This window comes from Penicillium rubens (assembly GCF_028828025.1).
Source record: "Penicillium rubens strain IBT 27055 chromosome Unknown utg000001l_segment0_segment0, whole genome shotgun sequence".
NCBI lineage: Eukaryota > Fungi > Ascomycota > Eurotiomycetes > Eurotiales > Aspergillaceae > Penicillium > Penicillium rubens.
The window spans coordinates 1788824-1811857 of NW_026890599.1; the positions used below are offsets into that span (position 1 = coordinate 1788824).

Below are 23034 nucleotides of genomic sequence, written 5' to 3' on the forward strand. Positions count from 1 at the left end.
ACTATCGGCGGGATTGAGATTGCTTTCAGATGGTGCGAACCGTCTAGCCCGGAGTAGGTAGACTACAACATACCTATATCTCCCTTTCGCCCATTATAATATATGAGAACGTTTTCTCTCGGAAAATTTGATAGTCTCCAATCACAACATGTAACTCTTAAAACAAGGACAATGCCAGTTTTCTCAGACTGATTTCATTGAAGAATAACCATTGACGCGCAAAAGAGACGATGCTCTCATTTTCGTACCTCTAACTAGTGGACAGACCCAAGTATACCAGTGATGCCTAAAATATTGGCAATCATTAGTGCTGATATTAAATAAAGGAATTTTAATATGACATCGATTGAAGTTCTAGAGAGTTATTTACCTACATCTACTCCATAGATAACTGTGTATGTCCAAAAGGTTTGTAGTGCCGATCATGATCGACCTCATCACGTGCGTCCCCAGACCCACATCCGCGTCAAGCTCAGTGCCAAACATTCCGGGAAGCTCCTACTCAGCTTGATTCGATAACTTCAACAGTTCACGGGAGTACAACCCATTGATTGTACAGTTTCTATTTAATTTCAATTCATCTACTTTACTTTCTACACGTCCTGCATATATTTGCTGCTTTTCACGGTCACTAAACCAGTGCAAAACAATCGAACAGTCATGCCACCCAAACGCAAGTCTGAACGCGCCATGAGCGAAAATGAGTCTGTCGCAACACCTTCTAAGCGGCTCCAAACTACTCTAGATGCAACACCAGCTTCTGCAGAATCGGATTCGGTGGTAAGGGCATTATGCAGGGGCTGATCGTCGCGTCCCGTGGCTTCTCCACTCAAACCGTTGGCACAGGACTGACATACATGGAGCAGGTTGATGCTGTACCCCAGACAGGCGAAAAGAGAGGCCGTGGTCGTCCGCGAAAATACCCCCAGAGCTCGACTCAAAAGCCTGCTTCTGACGCCCCTAAGCGTGGCCGTGGTCGCCCACGGAAGATTGTTTCTGAGCTAGAACCTGAGGCTGTGGCTCCATCAGGCCCTAAGAGAGGCCGCGGGCGTCCCCGCAAAGACTCAGGTATGTCGCATGTACTGATATACTGCGGGTGTATATGCTGACTCTTGCGCTGTGTTGCCAGGCAATGCGACACCTGTAGCCCCGAAGATCAAAAAGAAGGATGGCCGAGGAAGACCCCGCAAGAACCCTATGCCAAACGGAGAAGCCGAAACCACCAAGTCGAAGGCCACGCCTGCAGTCGACATCATCCCTGAAACTGGCCGCTCTTTCTGGTTGATGAAGGCCGAGCCTGAATCTCGCCTAGAGAAGGGCAAGGACGTGAAGTTCTCGATTGATGACCTGGCTGCTGCGGATTCACCCGAGCCTTGGGATGGTACGTTCGATCCGTCTCGAATACGGCGTATAGGAACCGAGCGCTAACAATTCGACAGGTGTGCGTAACCATGTTGGTAGGTGGTCCTGTCTAAAGTTATAGTAGCTTTGACCGCAATGATTATACTCACAGCGAACTAGCCAAAAATCTCATGCGCGACATGAAGAAGGGGGACTTCGCATTCTTCTACCACTCGAACTGCAAAGTCCCCGGGGTTGTGGGAGTGATGGAGATTGTCGAGGAGCATTCCACTGATGGTTTGTTGCCCCCGAGATTACCTTGCTTGATCATATCGTTGATCCATGACTCATGACAGAGTCCGCTTTCGATCCCAAGCACCCATACTACGACCCGAAGTCCAAGCGAGATGACCCGAAGTGGGTTGTCGTCCACGTTGAATATCGCCGCAAACTTGGCAAGCAAGTCACCCTCCAGGACCTGAAGTCTCATGGCCAGACCGGAAAGCCGCTCGAGAATCTTCAAATGATTAAGCAATCCCGGCTTAGCGTGTCTTCTGTGACCCCGGCACAATGGAAATACATACTAGAGCTGGCAGGCGAGGAACCACAAGAGGAGTTCACCAAGAAGGAGTCTAGTGATGAGGAGGAATAGGCATGACAAAGCAAGCGGCTACATGCAAGTGATGCACAGAGAGTTTTCTTACACATAATTCTCCCAATATTTCTATCGATGGCGTTGTCGGTTGAATCTGAGTTATCTAACACAAGCGAATTGAATCATATCTTACTTGACTTGATGGGTCCTCTAAAAATATGTGCGAGACATAGACTCACCGAAGCAGTTCGGTTCTATGAATCCATCTGCAACTGCAGCCATATCATTGCCATATGGTGTGCTGTCTAGCTTTACCAGTCCCCGATGACCGACAGGTCATCAACCTTAGTTTCGACACGATGCTACGAATACCCTGTCGAAGCGGGATTGTGTCCCGAGCTCACATCGCTCTTGTCACTGGGTTATTTGCATCAGACCGCTCTTACACATGTGCACCAAGCTGACTGACCAGTCTACGGCGTATCCAATATATGCGACCGTTAGCTGCACCGTTGGGACAAGCTGTATCAGAATTTGTCTCCACTTTGGAAGATCCGTCGGACCCTGCGGGATTGATGCATGTGGTATGCAAGGAGTCACGGAAACACGGCTTAGGCATCCGGAAGCTAGCGGCAACGAAGTATTTGATGTGTTTGACGCTATGTACGTGCCTGCAGCCCTGGAGTACTTTAGTCATTCAAGACGGGAGAAAGTAAATTGGACCTCGGACTGGCTTCAAGAAGGAGGGGAAGATGTCTCCAACGCCGACCAACCAAACAAGAAGTAGAATGCAAATGAAACAAACAAGCAGAGAAGAGAAGGAGCCTAACTCGAAAGAGTAAGTCTATCCGGAAAGTGGAGCATCTTTATCGGCTTATCAGGCGGGGAGCTCCCGAGGTCAGTGGACTTGCAACTTTCCAGTCCACACGGGTGGTTTCCCTATATTACTCCTTTTCCCCCCATGTTCCGTATTCGCCTGAACTGCTTGTACAAAGCTCCATCAACTCTTGGCCGATTCATTGCCCCGCGTCGCCCATTCCACAGTTCCCCCTTCATCATGTCTGACATCTCAGTGCAATTAACTGCTCCGAATGGACGCAGCTACACCCAGCCCATCGGTCTCTTTATCAACAATGAGTTCGTGGCCGCCAAGTCTGGCGAGAAGTTCGCCACTGTGAACCCTTCGTATGTACCTCTGAATCGGATTGGGACTCGGAGCTGACTGGATCTTCAGCGACGAAACTGAGATTACGTCAGTATATGCTGCCGGTGAGGAGGATATCGATATCGCTGTTAAGGCCGCTCGCAAGGCTCTCAAGGATCCCTCCTGGAAGCTACTGCCAGCCACTGACCGTGGTGTTTTGATGCTCAAGTTGGCCGACCTGATTGAGCAGCACAAAGAGACCCTGGCCAGCATCGAGACTTGGGATAATGGTGAGTAAGCTGGGAGATAGTTATCTATCAACGAAGTTAGGGACTGACATGTCTCTTAGGCAAGCCATACCAGGTCTCTTTGAATGACGATCTCGGTGAGGTCACCAACACTCTCCGCTACTATGCCGGCTGGGCCGACAAGGTGTATGGTCAGACCATTGGCACCACCCCGGCCAAATTTGCCTACACCCTCCGCCAGCCCATTGGTGTTGTTGGTCAGATTATTCCTTGGAACTTCCCTCTAGCGATGGCGGCTTGGAAGTTGGGCCCTGCCCTTGCGTGCGGTAACACTATCGTGCTTAAGCCCGCCGAGCAGACCCCACTTAGCATTTTGTACTTGGCTGGTCTTATTAAGGAGGCCGGTTTCCCTCCGGGTGTTATTAACATTGTAAACGGCCATGGCCGTGTTGCTGGTGGTGCATTGGTCAACCACCCCGGCGTTGACAAGGTCGCCTTTACTGGTTCCACTCTCACCGGCCGTGAGATCATGAAGATGGCCGCAGGCACTCTGAAGAACGTCACCCTCGAGACTGGCGGCAAGTCGCCGCTGGTTGTCTTCGAGGATGCGGACCTTGAGCAGGCTGCCAAGTGGGCACACATTGGTATCATGTACAACCAGGGCCAGGTCTGCACTGCGACATCGCGGATCCTTGTGCACGACTCTGTATATGATAAGTTCGTTGAGCTCTTTAAGGAGGTCGTCCGCACCACCAGTAAGGTCGGTGACCCCTTCTCCGATGACACCTTCCAGGGCCCTCAGGTCACCAAGGCCCAGTACGAGCGCGTGCTTTCATATATCGAGGCTGGCAAGTCCGAGGGCGCGACGCTCGCTTCCGGCGGTGTGCCGCACAAGAACGTCGGTGACGGCCGTGGCTTCTTTATTGAGCCCACCATCTTCACGAACGTCAAGGACTCGATGCGCATCTACCGCGAGGAGGTGTTCGGCCCCTTCGTTGCCATCGCCAGCTTCACTACCGAGGACGAGGCCGTCACCCGTGCTAACGACACCACATACGGCCTCGGCGCCGCAGTCTTCACTCGGGACATTGAGCGCGCTCACCGTGTTGCCTCCGATATTGAAGCCGGCATGGTCTGGATTAATAGCAGCAACGACAGTGACTTCCGTGTGCCGTTCGGTGGTGTCAAGCAGAGCGGTATCGGTCGTGAGCTCGGTGAAGCTGGCTTGGACGCGTACTCGCAGGTCAAGGCTGTCCATGTCAACATGGGGACCAAGTTGTAAGTTTGTCTATTCATAGACAAAGGGTGATCTCTTGGGACAATCTATGTTGGCCTGTTATGTATAATAACGGAACCTTTCTTATTCATATCATCTCTACAAATACCAAAAAACTGTATATGCACGTATTTGCTCTTCTAAAACACAACCGTCAAGGGAAGGGAACGAGCAAATTCCCATGAATATAACAACAACAACAACTTTATTAGAGTCGGTGTCCCGTCCTGTACTAATGGAGAAAACATTGCGTGGCTTGACTGTCTCGCGCGAGGAGAGGAGGAAGAGAAGGAAAGGAAAGAGAGCTATCATACATGGAGGTTCTATCACATTGTGGTGCCTCGGGCATCCAACAAGTACTATTTAATCCTTAGCTCCTCAGTCTCTTCTCTCTTCTTTCTTTTCTTCCCAAAGCCGCTCAGTCCATACTACGAATACATTCGCATTCGCACTATCTGACCTGCGAGCATCACATTTTTTGACGATATAACATACAGAGAGTTTTCCCTGATTCGTGGATTTCTGCATCGGCCCGCTCCGCAATACACCATCGCAACCACCTGTCCAATCAACGTCGTCACAGTGATTGATCTTTTACACTTGCACTAACCACATTACATCATTTTGGGTCACTCGACTCATTTCGCGATGTCGCCCGTTATTGCAGACCCATTTAGGAAGGTGCAGACACGTGCAGACACGTGCAATGCTACCCCTGCACTTTCCACATGTGGTAACCTCAGACACTACAACCCATTGGGAGAACAACTACATCCATCAAAAACAATCCAGCTCAGCAACAAGCCAATCCTATCAGCTCAGCGAATGACGACGTTTCCTAAAGCTTATACGATTCCACGGCGACATTTGGTTCCAAGAGTAAAATGCTCTTTTGCTGCCTTGTCTTGTCTTATCACGCAACAACCTTGGTCCAGCACTCATATCGGCAATCTAGAAGTCTGACCGAAAGACAGTTCGGGACTGTTTGGCCAGAATTTACCTAGCCACCTGTATGCACCTTTTATCAGTGGTGTGCCTTCACCTAGGTATTCCCATATACGAATCTACTGATTCGTCCAGATCTGTGGTATCTCGTCGCTTGAACCAAATTTCTCGGGACGTAATGTCAGATCAGCCCCCCCACACTCATGACTGATCTGCCGCGAGACTACGTGACTTCGTTTTCACTAGGGTCACTGCGCCACGAGGCACGCCGGATCATAGAATGGTTTATAGGCCATACCAACGGCAATCAGTGGATTGTGTTTATTGGCCTGTCACCAGCAATAATTGAAACTCTTGCGGACGAGTGCAACGCGCTCAACGGTGTCCCGTATCGCTTCCAATGGGAGGGCACAACTGGCCTCATCCAGGTTGTCCCCAGAGGAGAACATGGGATCGCTACCTAACATCACAGTTCGCTATGGTAATCCACGATCGAGAATTGACAGTTATGTCCCGGTTGGTGAAGCTATAAGGAATGCGGAAAATATCCTGAAGCCATCTCTCCACGCACTCCTCGAGTGGCTCCCACCAGGGGGCCGTGATCACCACGCAAGGATTATTCTCAATGCACGTTCTGATAAGGATCTTTGGGAGCATTTCTGGAATGTATGCTGCTATCTGGCAGCACCGAGTAAGTCTACTATGACGCCCTTTAAGGAACCGGCATACTAATCAATCCCTCCGGGTAGTGAAAACAAGTACATGATACAGTTCTACGGTTGACTCCGCAGAGACAAAACCAGCGCATCATAGTGCAGTGGCGAGTACCCTAACTGAACCCCAAGGACGTTTGAAAGAATTTTCCCAACCCCTTTTGAGGCGCGACAATCATTGCTGTGTCGTCTCCTGTTTGCTAACTATATTAGCTAACTACCTAGGTACCTACCTAGGTAGTTAGCCTCAACCAGTCAGAGAATCAATCTCTGTTCCTTCTCTCCCCCCCCCCCCCTCTTCTGGCCTCTGCCAGATCAGTTGATCCCACATCTGACGCCCCTTTACGAGATATGACTATGCTCCCTCTTCTTTTCAGAGCACTCTTCAATGTTGCCTCCCCCATTGATCTACGTGGACGTTATTGAGACCATTCTTTGTTTCATTGTTCCTCCGTTTTTAGCCTTTTAGCAAAAGGTCCTATCAATACCTTATTCTTTTCTTTTTCTTTTCTTTTTATGAGGGGAATAACTTCAAGTTAGATACTGGTAAGTATCCAGCGTCCGATGGCCCCTTCCCTCACTTCAATAAAGATATACATATATATCCTACCTAGCCTTCTTCCTCCATTTCCTCCTCTTGAGGCTATATGCTACCAGGGGGTGGAGGAGAAAGAAACTCTTGGTATTCAAACTAGGAAAGCAAAGCCCTTCTATAGAGGCCTGAATTGGCAAACAAGAACTCAGTCTGTAACCATAACAAGCCATCCATGTAGGATGGGATGAGATCATGCCCTCCTTATTAATCTGTCATATGGTTACGACCAGATGAAAAACATCTCTAACCTTTCTTCATTGTGTCAGCATACGAGTGTTTCAAGAACCGTATCACGTCATGCTTAGGGGTTTTGGGCTCTGTGAAGGGTCTGTGTCTGGAGCTAGCCTATGGTCTCCCTAAGAAAACGCTGACACACCGACTCATAAAAGCTACAGAGGGTGCACGGGATGAGCATGTTTCTCTATTGTAAAAGAAACTTAGACGAAGTCAAGATATACCTCAAGGCGCGTTTCCAAAATTATTATGTCGTGAATAGAAGATGAGGTACGTCGATGCCACCGCATCACTGCCCAATGCAAACCAGAGTGCACCGATGAGCTTGAAAAATTATTATTTCGAGCCTTAAAACACTAATCCAATTTCAAGATGTACGATGTAAGAATTGAATGGGTAACTAGTCAAGCCGAAACCGCCCGGGGTTTTGCCTGAACCTTTGCAAGATTATATTGCAACGTTAGGCTTATGGTTTCAAGCCTTAACCTGGCTAATATTCCTACTACATATACTGTACGGAGTACTCCGTACTATACCTGTCATGCTCGAGATGAGTATCAATTTCATATTAAAAAGATGGATCCAGCACAATGCAATTTCCACATCTCCATCTATCCATTTGCAGGATCCATCACGTCCTTAATCAAGGTGATACAAATAGGATGCAGGCACATTCTCGCAGACATGCATGTCTTCCTTTTCGTACTCAGTATTGGGGCCCAAAGCTCAAGTCAGGCAGAAAAGTCGGATTGCCCTTCGAACTCCGGGATTGGTAGTCAAGAGTAAGTCTAGGTTCTAGGTTCTGTGTTAGCGCCCACCAGCACACACACGCAGGAATCTCTTGCATCTGCATGCACAGTCGGTCATGTGAAAAGCCACCTGGCCCTGGTCTGGAAGGTGATCTGACAGTACTTTGTGACATTCCTTTGTTATAATTATTGAGTACCTAATGTTCGAGGCCCGAACTCTACGTATAGTTTGGCCGCTAGCTGCACGAATTGATGCAGAATAGAAAGTTTACGCATACGGAGGGCTCCATGGTTCATGGGTCTGAGCTGGTTGTGTGATGATTCGCATTGCAGAGACGGGATTCCTGCAGGGGATTCAATAGCGTGGGATTGGAGAGTATTTTCATAATTCGATTGCCGAATGGACCTGGGATCCCTGCAGTGCTCGCCCTACGAGTTCGCGAAATAAGAAAAAGAAAACAAGGATATCTTCAAGATCACATACTCCATGCATACGGAGTGGACGGGGTAGTAATTACTACCTTAGTAAAAGTACCCCAGTCAAAGTGGAATAGTAAGCCCTCGTGGGGGTGGCTTGGCATATCCCACTTGTCATCTTTCGTCTCCTTTCCCTCTTCAATATATAACCGTGGACAGTGTACGGATTGACGGAAGACCAGCGACTCCGACGATTTACCTTGACTAGTTCTGCAATCGACTTGAATTGGACGTGAACACGAGTGAACCGTTGTATGCGAGCCTAACATCTCTCACCCCCCTCTCCTCAATTCCCAAATAGCGGTGTCCACTCTGTCACCGATCGGCATGTCTGAAATTCAGAGGTGGACGGTCAATGAGGTCGGTATTCCATGCTATTCGCCATTGCCTGATACGCTTGGTCTTTTTGTTTTTTTGTTTTTCCTTTTTTTTCTCCTCCCCTGTTCTCGTGTCGGTCAGACGTGACGATTATTCTCCCCAGCCTGTCACAGAACAGGAAAAAAGGAAAAAGAAAAAGAAATATACACCAATCACAGACAGCTAACTTAATTAGCCTTACCTTGACATCCCAGGAACACTGCTCGAAGGCCCCTTTTACGATGTGGCCAAAAATGAGTTCCGTTTCGTGGATATCTGGGATCACAAGCTCTATCGACTGGACTTGGCAAAGGGTCCTGAGTCCTTGAAGGTCATTGATACCGAGGTCTCTCTTGGGTGGGTTCCCAACCGTTCGCATGGGAAAGGGAAATTCTTGCTGACGGGGAAAAACCACGTGGACTTTTAGCGTGACCGCTAATATTGCCAAAACGTCCAATCAGCTGATTGTTGCGGCCAAATATGGATTCGCCCGGCTGGACCAGACTACCGGGAACCTCTCCTATATCCATGGTGTCCGTGAGCTTTGGGGGGAAGATGAGGGGAAAGCAGAGAGGTAAGCATAGTGAAAAGGGATTTTAAGGGAAAAAAAGCATCCAAAGCCAGCTAACATAGACCATTTGATACAAAATGTAGAATGCGTTTCAATGATGGCGCAATTGACAGCCAAGGCCGATTTTGGGCCGGAGCGATGAACGACCCGAAGATCAAGAAGCCAGAAGCAGAAGGAGTTCTATTCAGACTAGACCCAGATCAGACTGTGCACCACATGCTAGCACCGGTGACGATCCCCAACGGGATCGGATGGAACCTGACCGACGACGTGATGTACCTGACGGATTCGCCCACAGGCAAGATCTTTGCCTTTGACTTCGATGCGAACACCGGCGCGATCAGCAACCGTCGAGTGCACTTCGATATTGGCAATGCACTAGAGCCCGATGGCTTTGCTATTGATGTCGAGGGCTGCATCTGGAGCGCTATCTACGGCGGCGGAAAGGTACTGCGCATTTCCCCGGCCGGAAAGGTTATCGGTCAGATCGATCTCCCGACGCGAAACGTGACCTGTCCAGTCTTTGTTGGTACCGAGTTGTTTATTACTACTGCCAAGGATGACCGTGACGATGACCACCTGCCGCAGTCGGTTAGGTACGGCGGCCGGGTTTTCAGGATTGATGTTGGGATCCGTGGCGTGCCTAAGAATGAGTTTCAGTTTCAGGACTAGGGTATGATGGATTTGTGTTTCGTGTGCATCAGACATCCTGGTATACATACTACATGGTACATGGTACGGAGTGCTCCGTACATACATAGCACATACATACTGCCGTACATGCTTAGTTTGATTCTTGGTCTATTCTTATTCTACTGCGTACTTCGGCCGCATCCTGCAACGTGCATGTGCATAGAGCAGCAGGATCAATGGTGCATCACTAGTACTTCGGACTTCCCGCGCCGAAAATTCAGCCCAAAAGGCGGTACGAAGTAGTGGTCATCGTATTCATAGGAAGAGGAAAAAAAAAAGTACCTAAAGACGCACTCGACAAATCCGGATATGCACTGTGAAGCTGACTGTGGATCGATGATCAGCAAACGGGCGAGCACGCCGGTCCGCGCTGTCATTGTCCGGAAACCTGGGTTAGGGTACGGAGTAGGCTTCCACTGCAGCCCACGCAAGGGACAAAAACCCAGGTTTATAGATCGAATCAGCTTCCGCATTTCGATCTCACATCATGTCGACCATATACTCCATACATGCTATTATGCTATTGTTGTAGAACCTTCCCCTGATTTCCGTCCGATTTCAAACCCGGCTGGGTTTCGGTCAAGGCTAACGCGTGGGCACCAGCACTGCCTCTTTGTTTTGGGGGATCCGCCCTGCAGGGCACAGGCACAGAGTGATGTATTTCAATGTGCTGTTTTTGTGCTTTTCCGAGGAGTATTCGTGTGGTTTTGATTCAAAGGGGGAAGATCTACCGAATCTTCCAACGGGAGATATCCTCGGAATCTAGGTTAGACAAAGCTATTCTTTTGTTTTTGTTATTTTTTCATGGGAAATGCGGTTGCAGCGGACCAAAGCGGTTGCAGCGGACACGAGATAATCGGTGATCCATGCGGTGAAGAGACAGCAGATCATGAAAAGGGGGTATCCACTTCAAAGGAAGTGAAGTCGAGTGAAAATTGAAAATTGGAAATTGAAAAAGAAAAAAAGGATCCAGTTATCGATGAATCCATTCTCCCGGATCTCTTTTAACTTCTCCGTTTCTGCATAATTCAAATAGTTCGATGACACGCATCCGACCCAGGCCTCGGGAGGGACCTCGGGTCTCGGTGGAAGACTCAAAACAATATAGCCTAGGAACGGTGGTTTGAGATTGCAAGCCACAAGTTGACAGAGCAAAAGCCCTACTCCATATAGAATACTCCGTAAGGAGTGGGAAGAAGAGAGAAACATGGAATGTGCTTCCAAATCCTCCAGTATTTTTTAGCCCCATGTTCGATTCAACCAGTCAAAACCACTGGATGTATCAGACCGCAATTGTCTTTCAGCTATGGACGATGATTCGCAAAAAAAAAAGAAAAGGAAAAAGAAAAGAAAACACACAATAGCGGGTACTCTGCTGCAACAAAAGACTGACAGCTCCCCCTTCAAACTCTGTCGGAAGCGACGTCGCATCTTGTGCATGACAACACATCCAAAGAAGATCTATCGTAAATATTTTGTAAGCGCCTACTTACCCACTTCTGGAGTACGGAGTACGGAGTATGGAGTAGGGAACACCCAGATCAGAATCCGCGGAGATCACGGAACGATTCCGACAACGCCTTCTCATGGTCGGAGGATCAGCAACAGATGCGAGTGCCAAGAAGAGGCGCTTCAGCTGCGCCAGCAGGGTCGCCTATCTTATGGGCCTGTCTATGGAGTCAAATTATTTTCCATTTCAAGAACCCACTTTAGTACGGTGTCTTTCGACTGGACACTAAAGCGATCTCCGCTGCTTATTTGAGGATTGCCACGCGGAGTCTTTATCCCGTGACTTACCAGCTTGAAAGCCCTCTAGGAATAGAGCTATCCACATGGGTTTCTTATGCAGCTCACATCGTGAGACTAGGGGAATCCCGGATCCCTTTCCGCCTGGTCCGATCGTGGAGCATAGCATCAAATCCGAGATGATAGAGAACGAGTGTTGTCACCGGTAACCAGTAACCAGGTGACTGTTTACTTTTTTTTTTCACTGTTTCGAATGACATCATTTTCAGCGCCATTGACTATCATCGTCACACCCAAGGGTGAAACGAAGTGATTGTGATATTTTTTAAGTTGATGTTGGGTTCTCCAACGTCGGGTTCTCTGCGTTACCCTGTTTAATGACGTCAAAGTAAATGATAAATGTGAAGTTATAGATTGTACTGGGTACTCCGTACGGAGTAGTGAAGTAAAAGTTCTGAAGATCGTTTACTAGAACGCGCGGAAGTGTTTCCAGTTACCCCTAACGGTCAACGGCCCCTTTTGCCGGGACACGGGGAAGATTTGGTGATGCACAACATACTACATTTCCCAAACTTTGACCGAATTTCCTTATTTCCTTATTTCCTTTCTTCCTTTCTACCTTTTTATTATTAATTTATATCCCCCTTTTCCAGATTATTACGGAGTATAGTCTCTAGTTTCCCCAAGCACCAAACTCTCGGAAATTGACAGGACCAGGCTACCAGGCTTACCAGGCAACTATTGGGGATTGCCTGATTAACTATACCGGAGTCGGTATAGATCGGGGGATGGATAGTTCGTTCTCATTTCATTTCAGATTGTGCGTCATCTTAAGAGAGAGAAAGGAACTTTCTGGGTTCCCTTGTACTATCCACCTTTGACAAAGTCCTAAACCATGACTCTTTAGTCCGGACGGGAAGAAATAGATACAATATCGTTGGATAATACAAACTGTAAAAAAGGCAAAAAGGGAAAAAAGAAAAGATACAAAAAGGAAAAAAAAAAAAGAAGAAAAATAAAAAGAAAAAGCCAGTCTCCACTTGTCCCTGTCCATGTCCATGGTGACGGCGCACACTTGCAGCTCCCGATGATTCGTGCTGTGCATGACGATCGCTTTCCCCGGGTACTTAGGTCGAGATATTAAAGGACATGGCTGGATTGGGTAATTGCCGGCAATAGGGGGTATCGGTCTATTAGACATATGTTGTATTGGACATATTGGGCATATTAGACATATTAGACACATTGGACATATTCTATATCGATTCTATGTCTACTCCGTATTTCTATTTCTATTTCTGTTTTCGTTTCTTTTTTCTCTATTTCAACCTAAACTATCTAAATAAAAATCACTAAAAAGTAAAATAAACCCAAATGTTAATAAAATAAAATAAAAAATAAATAAAAATAAAAATAAAAAAAGAAGCCCAATACTCCGGGGGTTAGACTTGGACTAGGAGATGCCCAACTATCCCAACTGGGTCGGACAGAGAGACAACTAAGTTGTCTTGGAGCCATCCAGACCAGGTGATGGATCATTCTCTCACCGCTGCTAATCTTCCCAACGGCTCTTACTCTTAAGCTTGTCTTTTCCTTCGCTTTCTGACTTGGTCACTTTTTTTATCCTAGCTTTTATTCAAAGGGCCTCGGATCTTTTCCGCCCCATCTTCCTAGCTTTTCTAGCTTTTCTAGCTTCCTTAGCTTCCTTATATTATCTTCGATTCTCCAATTGAGAGAATCGAGTCTCTTGTTCTATATATTCCTATTATCTTATTCACCGTGGCTGCCCTAGGAATCAGTGTGTTGAACGCACCATATTCGGGCTCCCATTCACCCAACCTGTCACTTTATTCTGATCGGTATCCTTCACCTTCACCCTCCCTCTCTCACACTCCGCGAGAGCCCGACGAGGAGAGAGGGGGGTTTCGGTCATGCCCTAACTCCCGCCCCGTCGTGGGAGATTCGGTTTCTATGTCGCAGGATTCTCGACGTGCAGGTTCATTGTCCAGAGATGTGGCTCAAACAGATGACCGTGCGAGTGACAATGACCGTGCATTTACAACCCGAAATCCTGCCCGCCGGCCGCCTAATCGACCTCGACCCCAGTCATGGCATCCATATGGACCCGTGGAACCACCGCTGGAATCTATCTCATCGCGACCCATTGGTGTCCATGCCATCTTGAATCATCCACAAGCAACGGCTGATCTAAGCGCACTTGCCCGTGAGCCAGTGAGCCTACCGGGTCCATCTTCCTCACCTCGTCCGCAGGGAACTCCGCCCATCCGCTCAGGATATGCGATGGCATCGCAGCCGTTATCCCCCAAGTCCCATCCACGGCCTTTGATGAATCCAGCATCGCCTTCGGCGCGGTTTGTTGGGAGCGGCAGGGCTTCTGGTCAGTCAAGTGTTGCACAGTCACCACTGGTTCCTCATGAACCGTTGATGGGCCCACGCGTGCCTGTCACTAGTTCGCCTCTGCCCCTAGAGACGGGTCTACGCCCAATAGAACCTCTCACTGGCACCCAGCCTCCGCTGACCTCGCTGCATTCTACAACCAGTCTGCATTCCAGGCAAACCAGTGCCGGCCGGGGGCCTCTCACCAACCCAAATTCCCAAGAAACGAGTCCGAGCACGCCTCATTCGACTTTCAGCCCCTATGGCCGTGCATCCCCTGCAGTGGCCAGTATCTCCCTCGCACAAAGCGCCGCATCATATGCCACTGCGCCTTCATATATGACGGTGGACCCTCTAGCCCGACCCATCCCCGCAACTAAAGGCCCAAGACGCCAACCCGAACCAGCCCCCACACGAGCCGGAACACCACAGGGCAGCCCGCTCCCGCTAGGAATGATACCATGCCTACTAGACATGCGATCCGGCTCCTCCAGCCAAGCCGAAAAGCGCAAAGCGAACAGCGACGCCTCACGACGGTTCCGCAATCGCAAGCGCAACGAAATGCAACTCGAGCAGCGGCTCAACGCACAGCAAGAGGAGATCCAGCGCAACGTAGAAACAGTCCGTCGGCAGAGCGAGGAGCTCCGCTCCCTCGTCCAGCAACGAGACCACTATCGCTCCGAGCGAGACTTCTACCGCGACCACCTAGGCCGCACAATGTCCCTAAGCGCCTTACCGCCAAGACCGTCTTCGCCTCGCTCCGCCCAACCAACCCTCCTCCCCGCATCCGAACCGGGCACCACGTCTTGGTCGGGCGCCGATGCTGCCCGATCCGCTTCAGGCACACAGCCCACTTCGGCCGCTCCACAGGGAAGAATGCTCGACTCGGCTCAGTCCCAACCTGCTTGGCCTGCAAGTCCTCCGTATTCTTCAACCCCTGTTGCACCCGCCGGACGGGCGGTTGCTGGTCCGCCTTCGGGGTCGCCGTCGGTTACTGGGGGTACGCTGCCTCCACTGCAAGGATCGTGGCCACGTCCTTGATATGAGTTTGTCGGCTGTCGAATCGAAGAAAATTATCATTTCGTTCTCTCTTGTCTTTTTTCTCCTTTCCCTTACACTTAATCCCCCTCTCCTGTGTGCTACTGCCACCAGGAGAGAAAAACAAGCGGTCACTGGCATGGCCGCTCGACGGTGGTCTATACTCCTTTAGTGATGTGGTCTACTCCAAAAGTGTCTCTTCCTTTAGGCTGGGTGTGTATAACTATCTGCATTTCTTCCTTTCGAAAGACTTCCCGCAAAAGTAAACTCCATACCTTTCTGTCGTTCATTACATTACCCTGTCTTCGTCACATACTGTCTGCCTGATTTTTCTCGCTATTTTTGTGTATGGATATGGATTGCACAGCGGTGATACCTCCATTGGCGATGTATTGAATCATTTTAGTTTGAATTGGAAGATATATCTTGAAATCAGGAAATTCAAAGCCCAACATGAATATTCTCCACTATCTTACGGTTCAATCGCCGAACCTGTCTAGCCGTAACTACATATGTACATACACAAGGTACGTATGTACATTCAAGACAGCACTCGGACCGAAGTCTCGAAAAGCTTAGCCTGCAATGTTACTCCGAGACATATCTTGGTCCAATACTCGGAAGTGATTGGTTGATCTGCGAGAGCCCGAGACCGGCGAACCTTGAAGGTCGACAGGTGGTACGCGGTGATTCATATGACATCATAAGCATATATAGTTTCTGCGTTCTAATTCCTCAATTCACATGTTTACTTTGAGAACTCGGGCGTCCGAACCACTATCGAGATGGGTAGGACATACAAATAATATGTCCACATGCTACGCTAGTTCAACTCAACCCCCTTCACATTTTGGTCATGAACCGTCGGACTAACAATCCTCGGTCTCCGGCTTAACACCGGTATTCCACCGTGACGGTGATCGAGGGCTTATATTCGACTTGCAGTATCAGATAATCATTGTGTGGATATAGTACATGAAGTCCATGACACCCATAGTAAAGTAGTCAATTCCTGTCTCTATGACTCGACTCGATCCCATCTCTTTGCCAGCTCTTTCCCAACAGACTAACTGAGCAACTACAACAGCATGTCTCAACGAACCATCATCCTCATCACAGGGAGACCACAAACTAAAAAGCCAAACCTTACTCCGGGAACCTAACTCTATCCAGGCAAATTCAGGCGTCGGCTACGCAACCGCCCAAATCCTAGCCGATCACCCAGACCACCATGTAATCCTCGCCTGCCGAGACCTCCAAAAAGACCAACGAGCCCTCTCCGAACTCCAAAGCAAAAGTCTCAGGGGAACTCTATCCCTACTACAGCTCGGCGTGGAAGACGACACCTCCATAACCCAAGCGGTGCACACCGTCGACGAACAATACAATCGACTCGACGTCCTAATCGGCAACGCCCGGCTCCGCGCACCAACCAGCACCGGCTGCACCAGATTGAACCAGATCTTCTCGACGAATGTGATTGGCGCAACACTGGTCTCAGAGGCTTTCATCCCCATCCTCCTCAAATCAGAAAAACCCTATCTGATCCAAGTCTCCAGTGCTCTGGGTCAATGAAACTGGCGACTGATCCCAGCAGTGGTGTTTATGCTACGGCTTTGGATGAGTGCCGCGTAAGCAAGGCGGCGTTGAATATTATTACTGTTCAGATACACAAGCGACTGCATAGTTGTGGTCTGCGGGTTTTCGCGTTCTGGCCGGGTTTTGCGAGGTCGAATTTGATGGGTGAGGATGAGCACCTGGGAATCCGTTGGAGTCTGGTAGAGGGGTTTTGCGGATTGTGCTTGGGGAGAGGGGTAGATGGTGGTTGGGATGCTGGATTGTCTTCAAGTGACTCCTGAATATTCTGTAGTTTCGGTACTATTCATGGTTAATGAATGAAGTCGTTTGTACGGAGTAGTATATGGAGGAGATGAAGATTAAATTTCTCGAGCAATGTGATTGGCTCCTGAAGTTCCGGTGGAAGTTCCCCCTTCTCCGGTGGAAGATGAGCGTCCATTCACCGCAATTTTCCAGCAGCTTAAGAGTCTAGATTTGAAATGTCGAAATCAGGAACAGCCAATTATCACCATGAAAACCCATCGGATCCTCGAAAATGCGGGGCCCCGACTTTCCCCACGGATGACGCGGATGATTCTCGTATCCCCTTCATATTAAGGGCAATCCTACAACACAGTGTTGTACAACATACAACATAAGTCTGGCTAAGAATACAGGAGCCACGACCACCGCTGGGGTGTATCGAGTGCCGACAGTTAAAGGCCCGGTGTGAGACCGACCTCGGTTCACGTGCTTATCGCAATCAATCGAGTTCTTCCCACTGTGTCCCCAAGAATCAAGGTAAATATTCCCTACCTATAGAGGTTACCCTAGCGCTAATCCATTTAGCAGCAAAGGAAGAAGCAACCGGAGTCGGTGCCGATGGATCTCCCATCTTCTCTTAGTCTACTGGAGGCGTTCTCTAATGCCGAGGATGTAGATCGGTTGGACAGGGGCGGGGATGATCCAGGTAGGACACATGTGCCAAGCATATACTCCTGATCTCCGCATAACTAGTCGCTGACATTGCTAGATCTCTTTGGGCAGTTCATCGCATCGGGGATCAAGCCGATATCTGGTCAACCACACATGACCTTGACGCACAATGTGCCCCAGACATATCCCTTAGACAGTTATCTTACGACGATAAACGAGCTGCTCTCTCCGCGGACCCCGGATCTTATTCTAGGGGAGCACAACCCACCATTCGAACTACAGCGAACTTTCGAAGCGCGGCTGCCGAGTCTCTCCGAAGAAAGTAAAGAATATCTACAGTTGAAAGGGGCTCTCAGAATAGTTTCCATCGACCTTCGGAATGAGTTGCTCGCGGCTTATATCAAATATGTTCATCCTCTCCTACCTGTCATTGATTTGCAATGGTTTTTATTAAATGTCATGGTCGAGGATGAATCCCGGTTCCCGAGCCCGCTTCTTCATCAAGCTGTCATGTTGGCCGGCAGTGCATTTATTGAGCAGGAAACTGCCGTCAAAGCCGGGTTCTCATCACGGAAAGCATTGCGAAGGACATTATTTGGGCGAGCCAAGGTAAGATATCTGGAGAAGACAAAAGCCACGGCAAGTCGAGACTGATCCCGGTTCTATCATCAGCTTCTTTATGAATTCGAGACCGAACCAAACGCATATACCCAGATCCAAGCATTACTGCTCATGATGCAGTGGCATGGAAGTGGAAGTGGCCACAAAGACCCGACATACTGGTTTGATCTCGCATACTCCACAGCACAGCGCGTTGATCTTCTTGGGAGTTTAGAAACAGGTAGCTTTTCCCACAAGCACAGGATGTGGTGGTGTCTCTATGTACGCGACCGCATTCTCTCCCTCGGTTTCCGTCGACCGCTACGAATCCCAAACAGCGATGTCACAATGTCGCTACTGGACTCTACGAGATACTATTCCTCCGAACTATACCATGAACTCGTGTTGGTTATGTTGGGAGAAGCATCCGCCATGCTCAGCTGGGAAAACCAAGAGCGAATGATGCTTCTATTCATTCAGGAGATTAAGCTTGCTCATTGCGTGGGCGTCATCATAAATCTTCTTTATCAAGATGCTTGGTCGCCGTCGCCGTCGGGGGAATGTGAATACTCCATGGTACCAAGGTCCAATGTATCTCAGGCTGCCATAACTGGATGCGAACAGCTCCTGAAGACCTGGATTCAGGACCTTCCTGCCCCGGCACATTATTTCCCGCCATCACTCCTGCGCGATTGTCATGCAGAGTCGCCGGAGATTGTCCTCCTCGTCCACCAGGCTTTCCTTTATCTCCTCCATCTCACTGCGATGTCCATACTCTACCAGGCTGCGTCGAGAAAAGGAGATGGTATCCAGACCACCCTTATCTCGGAAATGAGAGGCTTGACGTTGCAAGTGAATGAGATTCTCAATGAACTGCATGACTGCAGGATGCTTCATTTTCTCCCCGGAAGCACTATTACTATACTTATTATTATTCTGGAGGCAAGCCTTCCCGACCTGAAAGTTCCGGATAGTATTGTGAGGATGCAGGCCATGTCGAACTTGTATGCTTGCGAGGAAGCAGCTGGGCATTTACTACAAACATATCCTGCGGCTGAGATTGTTCTTTCACAGGCGCAGAATGCTCGAGGACACCTCTTGGGCTTGGCCGTAACTTGATAGATTAAAAGCATTTAGTCATTTTAGCGTACAAAGAATGAAAGGAATCAATATTATGCTTTGCCGGCGAAGACTAAATTCGGTTTCCCGCGGTTATTCGGCCATCACCGAAGTTGCGGGGACCTCAGTTCTACCGCAGCTCTAACCCCAGTGACACATGTGGATAGATACAGGCCTGGAGATTTCGACTCTTGCACGGAATTGGCCAGACCCTATCTTGGTATATTTATGGAGCAAGAGACCTGTCTGTTGCAAAAGCCACTCCGCACACCGCGAGCATGTGACAGATGTCGCCGCCAGAAACTCAAGGTAGATCTCTTCACGCCGCCCCCTTAATTTGAATCTGCGGTTCTGACAGCGTTCTTATAGTGCGAAAGCTCACGTCCCTGTGTGCTCTGTACTCGCGCTGGACATAAATGCGAGACATCCCAGCGCACAGGGAGACGGAGTCGCAGACAAAACCCAAGGGGCAGAGATTTGCATGTGAATTCCAGAATACACAAAGCAATCGCACCGGCGACACACAAAAATTCAAATCTTACACATGACACTGAAGGATCCGAGATATCCTATGCCCCAGAGACCTCAACCTCCTATCCGGAGCGCTCTCCGAAAGAGCCGCAGTCCGGTGCTAATGCTTCTGCTATTGACTTCGCCAGACGGGTCTTCAACGAGGAAGAAGCAGGCCGGACCCTAACCGGTGCATCGATCCCTGGTGATACGGGAGATCCTACATTGGACAACTCATTATGGCATTTGACAGAGGTAGAGCTTCCTCCAGAGGCCGTGATGTTAGCCTTGATCGACGTCTATTTCGACCGAATGCAATGGTTTATCTTGCTGTTCCATGAGCCCTCATTCCGCCAGACCGCACGCAGGATAATCTCTCAGACTTCGTGGAGACGCCAAGATCTCAGTCCTACCATGGCTGTCCTGGCAGTGGCTATGATCGGGCTGAATTCTGCGCTTCCAGATCAGAGATGGCCTGGACACGAATTGTTGCGCGAACATTCCGTTGACGGGAAGAAGTTGATCCGTGGTTTGATAAATGAGATACGACGGAATCTACTCGATATCTCAATTGACTGCCGAATTGAAGCTGTCCAAGTTTGCTTCTTGGTGGCATCTTATTATGTTTATCATAGTTCGCCGAGTATTGCTTGGACCGTTTCTGGTATGGCTGTGAGGTCCGCCTATGCCCTCCGTCTTTATACAAAATCAGCACGATGTGAAAGTCCTGTTGTGGATGAGATCCGCTCTCGCTGTTGGAACCATGCTATTGTCGGTGACACGTTTGCGTCTATTATCTATGGGCGACCTTCCTCTATTGATACTGGACTCGTCGCTTTGCATTCACTCAGAGACATGGATGACCTAGCCATTGATCCACTTCTTCTGAAAAATGAGTGGATATCTGGCGATGGAATGCCAACAACGACAGCTGAGTTTTTCGCGATGAAATATGAGATCTACAACATCATTCGACACATTCTTTCGCGGTTCCGGCGTCTCCAATTAAGAAAAGAGACAATAGAAGAAGACCTTCTGGCAATTGCAGAAGCCGCACAAGACTCAGAGGAACAATTAGTCTCCTGGCGAAAAAGGGTTCCTCGATTGTTCGATTTCGAGTTTTGGAGCCGCGACAATTGCCTAGAGCAATTCCAACAGCAAATCGAAGGGTTACCGCAACGCACTAGATATCAAGCAGAAACAATCATTTTGCAGGCTGCAACTCTCCAATTGACATATGACGGAGCTCTGATACAAGCCCATCGGCCTTTACTCGAGCAGAAAATCACTGGTTCTTGCTCACCCTTGGTGGTGGATGCAATCCACGAGTCATTGAGAGTGGCCACAACCGCTGCACTACGGATATCTTGCATTCCAGTCCTCCGGTTCAAGCATCATTTCGCCGAATCCTTCGCTTCTCTACAACAATTTACTGCAGGAGTTATCCTTTGCATCCTGCCAACTAGTCAACCTTTTACTACAGCTGCGCACGAGGCTAAGGCCGGGATCATGCGAATCATCCATGCTAGCACAGCTTTGGGACCTCACAATCGTATTGCCAAGCAGACTGCACAGCTTCTAACAGAATTACTGAGAGTAACCATCGAGCGAGAGATGTCCAGTGCCTTGAGAGGGGGACTGGAGACGAATCTTCCTAAGGACATAGAAAGGGGTGCCATTTCGAGTGTACAAGCGGCCCGTATAGACCATACTGGGCGCTATTCCCCATACTCTCAAGATGTCCGCGATCATCCTCCAATGTCACCAATTCACGCGCCGTCCCGTTCGAGAGAGCCGTCGCACATGCCTCAAGCAACACACGACCATGGTAGAACAAACGACCGACCAGACCGAGCACCCGTCGAACCATCCGAATACCCGTCTGCGAATATCTTCGAACAACTTGATGATACATTCGGGGCCTTTGGTGAGCGTGAGTGAAGCCGAAGTTCGACTAGTAATCAGAGAGCCTAACTAACGTGTTGATAGTCATGTTCAATCTGATACCTGATGATCAAAGTAGTGCGTGGAACTGGGGACGTACGGTTCCGTAGCGGAGGATCAGTACTATATGAGCAGGCGAAATCGGTTTAATAGCTGGTCTACAGAATTGATGGCTGTGAGCGCTAGGAGGGCTAGTATGGGCGTGAGGAAATGGTTCAGAAAGGCCATTACTAGAAGGAGAAGGGTGGCGAAAACAAGCCAGGAGAAAAGGCGTCCGTGGCCCATTGTTGTGGCTTTGGAGACTGGACTTTTACGAGCGCGGAGGAAATACGGTCCCTGGTCCCTGGGATTCAAAGCGAGAGAATAACAGGCTAGTTGCTATAGGAGGGGAAATACAAATACTAAATACATCTCTAGGATGTGATATTTCACTGAATCAAAGAAAGCTACACTATATCTGGACGATAGCAGCTTTAACCATCTCTTTGGTACCTCAAACTATGTAGCCATCTCTTGGTAATTGTTGAAGAAGATGTTATGGTTTTTCCCCAAACTTCCGTTGATAAAGTGACAAAGGTCGGGCTTACCCTAGACAGCCCAAAATAGCGTCCATTGATTATCATGCAGTGTAACTAAATTTATATTGTGTTTGCCTTCTATATGTTGTTTTTCTTTTGTCATTATGTTGTTTAACTTATGTGTCTATGCGTATGTAGATTGGAGCAGGGTCTGTTCTTCTAGTCCACGTTATGCACAAACAGACTTGGACCGCATTGGATCTGCAAGTGCAATCAGTTCGCTGCATTGAGCTGTTTGCTACCTGTTTGGTGCTGCACTAAAATGCAAGCGTTTCCTCAGGCAGTATTTGCCAGCCTTTGCTTTGCCTCTATTTTGCCTGATTCCGTCACTTGATTCCGTGGCGCCAGGAAGCGACCTAGATGAAGTCATGGCAACGAAGGGCTTAGACCTCTACCAAGTCTATCTATCGAGATATCAACCGCACTACCTCGTTTTCACGCCTAGGTTATGGTAGATACCTACAACTTTATACGGGATGAAAACACGACCCATGCCCTAGTATCTACCTGAGCACAAGTAGATTACAACGAAGAAGCATAAGGACATGAACTTCACATTACGCAACCATAGCTGAGAGAGATGCGAGAAAATAGAACACAAGAAGAGAAACGTGGTATGAGATGCGGAAAACTCAGCCGAAAGACAGGATCCAGAAAGCCCATATCAAGAC

At 48.8% G+C, this 23034-nt stretch overlaps 8 protein-coding genes across 8 annotated transcripts; all 8 read left to right on the forward strand.

Moving 5' to 3' along the window:
• Positions 1-660: 660 nt before the first annotated feature.
• On the forward strand, positions 661-1993 carry N7525_000713 (EVE domain-containing protein; the record flags this gene model as incomplete). The annotated part of the gene is made up of 6 exons (XM_002562072.2): positions 661-780; positions 867-1068; positions 1130-1381; positions 1440-1457; positions 1522-1638; positions 1698-1993. 6 exons carry the CDS (start codon positions 661-663, stop codon positions 1991-1993), a joined length of 1005 nt encoding a protein of 334 aa, XP_002562118.2.
• A 904-nt stretch (positions 1994-2897) lies between these two features.
• Positions 2898-4610, forward strand: N7525_000714 (aldehyde dehydrogenase family protein; the record flags this gene model as incomplete). Its single annotated transcript, XM_002562071.2, has 3 exons — positions 2898-3121; positions 3171-3370; positions 3430-4610. 3 exons carry the CDS (start codon positions 2898-2900, stop codon positions 4608-4610), a joined length of 1605 nt encoding a protein of 534 aa, XP_002562117.2.
• Positions 4611-5752: 1142 nt separating this feature from the next.
• N7525_000715 (uncharacterized protein) lies at positions 5753-6013 on the forward strand (the record flags this gene model as incomplete). Its single annotated transcript, XM_061211658.1, has 1 exon — positions 5753-6013. One exon carries the CDS (start codon positions 5753-5755, stop codon positions 6011-6013), a length of 261 nt encoding a protein of 86 aa, XP_061070884.1.
• Positions 6014-8644: 2631 nt separating this feature from the next.
• Positions 8645-9917, forward strand: N7525_000716 (SMP-30/gluconolactonase/LRE family protein; the record flags this gene model as incomplete). Its single annotated transcript, XM_002562069.1, has 4 exons — positions 8645-8677; positions 8871-9031; positions 9102-9248; positions 9329-9917. The coding sequence occupies 4 exons, from the start codon at positions 8645-8647 to the stop codon at positions 9915-9917; spliced, it is 930 nt and encodes a 309-aa protein (XP_002562115.1).
• A 3738-nt stretch (positions 9918-13655) lies between these two features.
• On the forward strand, positions 13656-15122 carry N7525_000717 (uncharacterized protein; the record flags this gene model as incomplete). Its single annotated transcript, XM_002562067.1, has 1 exon — positions 13656-15122. The coding sequence occupies one exon, from the start codon at positions 13656-13658 to the stop codon at positions 15120-15122; it is 1467 nt and encodes a 488-aa protein (XP_002562113.1).
• A 171-nt stretch (positions 15123-15293) lies between these two features.
• N7525_000718 (uncharacterized protein) lies at positions 15294-16694 on the forward strand (the record flags this gene model as incomplete). Its single annotated transcript, XM_061211659.1, has 2 exons — positions 15294-15332; positions 16293-16694. 2 exons carry the CDS (start codon positions 15294-15296, stop codon positions 16692-16694), a joined length of 441 nt encoding a protein of 146 aa, XP_061070885.1.
• An 864-nt stretch (positions 16695-17558) lies between these two features.
• On the forward strand, positions 17559-19331 carry N7525_000719 (fungal specific transcription factor domain-containing protein; the record flags this gene model as incomplete). The annotated part of the gene is made up of 3 exons (XM_002562065.2): positions 17559-17646; positions 17710-18221; positions 18285-19331. 3 exons carry the CDS (start codon positions 17559-17561, stop codon positions 19329-19331), a joined length of 1647 nt encoding a protein of 548 aa, XP_002562111.2.
• A 228-nt stretch (positions 19332-19559) lies between these two features.
• On the forward strand, positions 19560-21895 carry N7525_000720 (Zn(II)2Cys6 transcription factor; the record flags this gene model as incomplete). The annotated part of the gene is made up of 3 exons (XM_061211660.1): positions 19560-19640; positions 19701-21774; positions 21831-21895. 3 exons carry the CDS (start codon positions 19560-19562, stop codon positions 21893-21895), a joined length of 2220 nt encoding a protein of 739 aa, XP_061070886.1.
• Positions 21896-23034: the final 1139 nt, after the last annotated feature.